Raw genomic sequence first — 3,761 nt, 5'->3', positions numbered from 1 at the left:
GATCTTGAAAAGATTTTATATGGATAAGTCACATCTCTTGAGTACCCCAATGATCGTAAGGTCTTTGGACATGGAAAAGGATCAATTCCGTCCTAAAGAAGAAAATGAAGATATCATTGGTCCTGAAGTACCATATCTTAGTGCCATTGGAGCGCTAATGTATCTTGCTAATAATACACGGCCCGATATATCATTTGCTGTGAATTTACTAGCAAGATATAGTTCCTCTCCAACCAGAAGACATTGGAGTGGAATTAAACAAATCTTTCGATATCTTCATGGAATGGTTGACATGGGATTGTTTTATTTATATGGATCCTAGTCACAACTAGTTGGCTATGCAGATGCTAGATACTTGTCTGATCCACATAAAGGAATATCTCAAACAGGATACATGTTCACATATGGTGGTACAGCTATATCATGGAGGTCCACGAAACAGAAAATTGCAGTAACATCCTCTAATCATGCTAAAATACTAGCGATTTATGAAGCAAGTTGCGAGTGTTTTTGGCTCAGGAGTTTGATCCAATATATTCTGTCATCATGTGGACTAATTGATCATAAGATAGCTCCAATTGTCCTATTTGAAGATAATACAGCATGCATTGCTCAACTTAAGGGTGGATACATTAAAAGAGATAGAACAAAGCATATTTCTCTCAAATTCTTCTTCACTCATGATCTTCAAAATCAAGGAACAATTGATGTCCAACAGATCCGTTCAAGTGACAATCTGGCAGATTTATTCACAAAGTCACTTCCAAAATTCTCCTTTGAAAGATTGGTACATGAGATTGGGAAGAGGGGAAGACTGTACCCTTTTTTCCTTGGTTAGATTTTTTCCTATTGGATTTTTCTTGACAAGGTTTTTAATGAGGCAGTCCTCATCACAAAGGATATTGTACTCTTTTTCCTTCACTAAAGTTTTTTCCCATTGGGTTTTTTCTGTAGTAAGATTTTAACAAGGCATAAACCTAAATGGGCATCCAAGGGGGAGTGTTGCGATAACATCAAAATGGTCAAAGTGGATGCCCATTAATATGGGCAGCTGATTTGGTTCTCGACTGAATTACTCAACTTCTCAAGGCAAACCAAAGTTATGAAATTGAAAATGTAAAACTTCCTTTACCTATAAATATAATAGAGAAGCAACTAAGGAACAAACTACACAAACAATCAATAAAAATTCTCTCTCTTTCTTATACTACTAACACACTCTTCTCTCTCTTTTATATACGCTACTATATATATATATATATATTGAGATATTAATTGTGGTACTAGAGTCTTCTATTTCTACTTCTTTACACTACAAAAAAAAAACACCTATTCAGGTACACTTGAAAAGTGTAGCTAAAAGTGAAAAAAATGATGCCTTAAGCTACGGCTACGCTTTTTGGGATACGGCTACGCTTTTTAGGGTGATTCCTATTCGGCCGTTGCCTATTTTCAAAGGCTACGCTTTTGACGTTTGGGAATACGGTGCGCTTTTCAAGTTATGTTGTCCAGGACCAAAGGCTACACTTTTCAGCTTCTATTTTTACTAGAATAGGCTACGCTTTTCAACACTACTGCATCACGTGTAAAGCATAGCCACATTGTATACCATGGCTACTTTTCATAAATGTAGCCTTAGGTCCCTCATTTTTTTTTTGTATACTATAGCTACTGTATATAAATGTAGCCTTAGGTCTCGTTTATTTTTTTTATTATTAATAATAAAAATTATCTGTAACCAAAATATATTTATAATAATGATCCAAAAGTACTAAAATGATATTAATTTTAAATATTCATACATCTCATATTAAAATAAGCATAGCCATATCAAAATAACTATGATATCACTTAGAATTTACTACTAATACTCTACAAAAATATAACCCCTATCTCACTTGCAGGTATCACCTCTGGTCTTATTCGCTTCTCGAACTCATTGTCCGGAGGAGGAATCGCTTCTCGAGCTCATTGTCAATTCATTGAGATAAAACAACAACTTCCCGAGTAGCTAGCTATTAAGATATTGATCATACAGCTGATTTTGCAGGAGTGCTATTCTCTCCATCCTTCTTTGTGACTGGGTTAGATTTCTCTCTCTCGCTTTTTTCAGCTGCTTGGGCATCGCTCCTTGTATCATTCTTTGCACCAGTACCATCTTTTCCTGCATCATCCTACCAAATCAATGAATACAAGTATGTAACCAATAATCCTAGATTATTCTTTGAACCACTAGATGTGAACGAACCTTAGTCTCATTAGTCTTTGTATTATCCTTTCCACTGACTTTGCCTTCCTGGAATAGATTCAGCACCTGACACAGGCTGCACGGATCCAATATCAGTGATGAGAAGGAAGAGCTTAAACAACCATTGATCAGTAGTAGCATACTTCTAAAGTGTGAGTTAACTTTTAATTCATGTCACACACATATCATTGCAAGAATTCAGAGGAGGAGATATGTGCTCAGTTTTACAGGGGAACAAAGTGAAACAGAACCAATAAACCAACCAAACTAGCAACTAGCAGTTGAATAATTTTCTTTTTCCAACCAAGCATAAATCATCACCTTAGTTGCAGCTTCCAGGCTTACAAGGTCTAAGTGGAAGTCAAGCAGTCCAGGTGACCTATCAGCTTGAACCTAGAGCCAAAATAGCAAAATGGAAAGAAGGTAAGTGATCAAATGATATATTCCTTTAGTGCAATTGTTATTATACCTTGCAAAGATAGTGCATCAATGTCATCTTATTGTTAGAAGCATGAGTGTCAGTAAGTTTTAAAAGACTATCCAACTTGAATCCAATTGCGGATCCTACATAAATTAAATAAATAAATAGTAATCCATAAACTGTAAGTTTATGTTAGACAAGATCTAACAGAATCAAATTAAATTTTAATTGCTGAAAAATTAAGGGCCTGTGATTATCCAAACATAGAAAATTGAGAGAGCTAGAACGAAGTCCCAGGGAATGATAAGGACATTAACATTTAAAAGAAAAAAGTACATACCCCTAGTTGTTCCTTGATTTAATGTATTACCCAAAAAAAGAATTTTCTTCATGATCTCCTTCAGCTTGACAGACTTTCGGACCTATTCCCAAGAGAAAATGCAAGAGGTCCAAGAAATGCCAATAACACAGTTTGTTAGTTTCATGCACAATGTACCTCTTCACAAGCAGAGTTCACAGCGTTTAAACTCTTCTTAAATTCTGTAACCTGCAAAAAGAAGAAAGCATAACTGAATCAAAAGTTCAAATCCACAAAACATATAGAAAAATATAGCAAGCACCACCATACCTGAGACAGAAATTGAATCTTGAAAGAGAATACTCTTAACTTTGACTCTACTCGTGGCACCTTCATCAGCTCTAAAAATTCATAGCACACACAATCTTCTGGCTTCTATCTGCATTAAGAAGAATAATTGAGAATCGAAGATCCCACTATTACAAATCTCAATCCAACTATTCTACTCGATAAATAGTCAATTATTAATCCAAGAGACAACCTGCACAACAGACACAAAGAAAACAAAGATGAAACTGCAGAATTTTTTTCTACTATTCAGTTCATAATCAGAAAAGAAACTAGCTTGAAATAGGTGTGAAGAACAATTTTAATCAAGGCTGACAGCATTTGTTTCCACTGTAACTTTGTTAAGAAAGGAAGTGAAATTTCTAATCTTGCCTCAACAGAAACTAATATTATATTGAATTATAAGCCAAATTATGAAGATCATTACCCAAAGTTCCATTCAGAAC

The 3,761-nt window shown here is 35.0% G+C and overlaps 1 protein-coding gene across 2 annotated transcripts; it reads right to left on the bottom strand.

Annotated features, from left to right (window-relative positions):
- Nucleotides 1,756–3,375, bottom strand: LOC107643586 (formin-like protein 16; the record flags this gene model as incomplete). 2 transcript variants are annotated; one of them, XM_016347271.1, is given in 7 exon segments in its annotated part: nucleotides 1,756–2,164; nucleotides 2,249–2,324; nucleotides 2,570–2,641; nucleotides 2,718–2,812; nucleotides 3,010–3,091; nucleotides 3,166–3,216; nucleotides 3,298–3,375. In XM_016347271.1, coding segments are annotated over 6 exon segments (432 nt in total), but the record flags the coding sequence as incomplete, so codon positions are not given.

This window comes from Arachis ipaensis, chromosome B05, assembly GCF_000816755.2.
Source record: "Arachis ipaensis cultivar K30076 chromosome B05, Araip1.1, whole genome shotgun sequence".
NCBI lineage: Eukaryota > Viridiplantae > Streptophyta > Magnoliopsida > Fabales > Fabaceae > Arachis > Arachis ipaensis.
The sequence above is the reverse complement of the archived record's forward strand: the minus strand, read 5'-3'. Positions and strand labels throughout refer to the sequence as shown.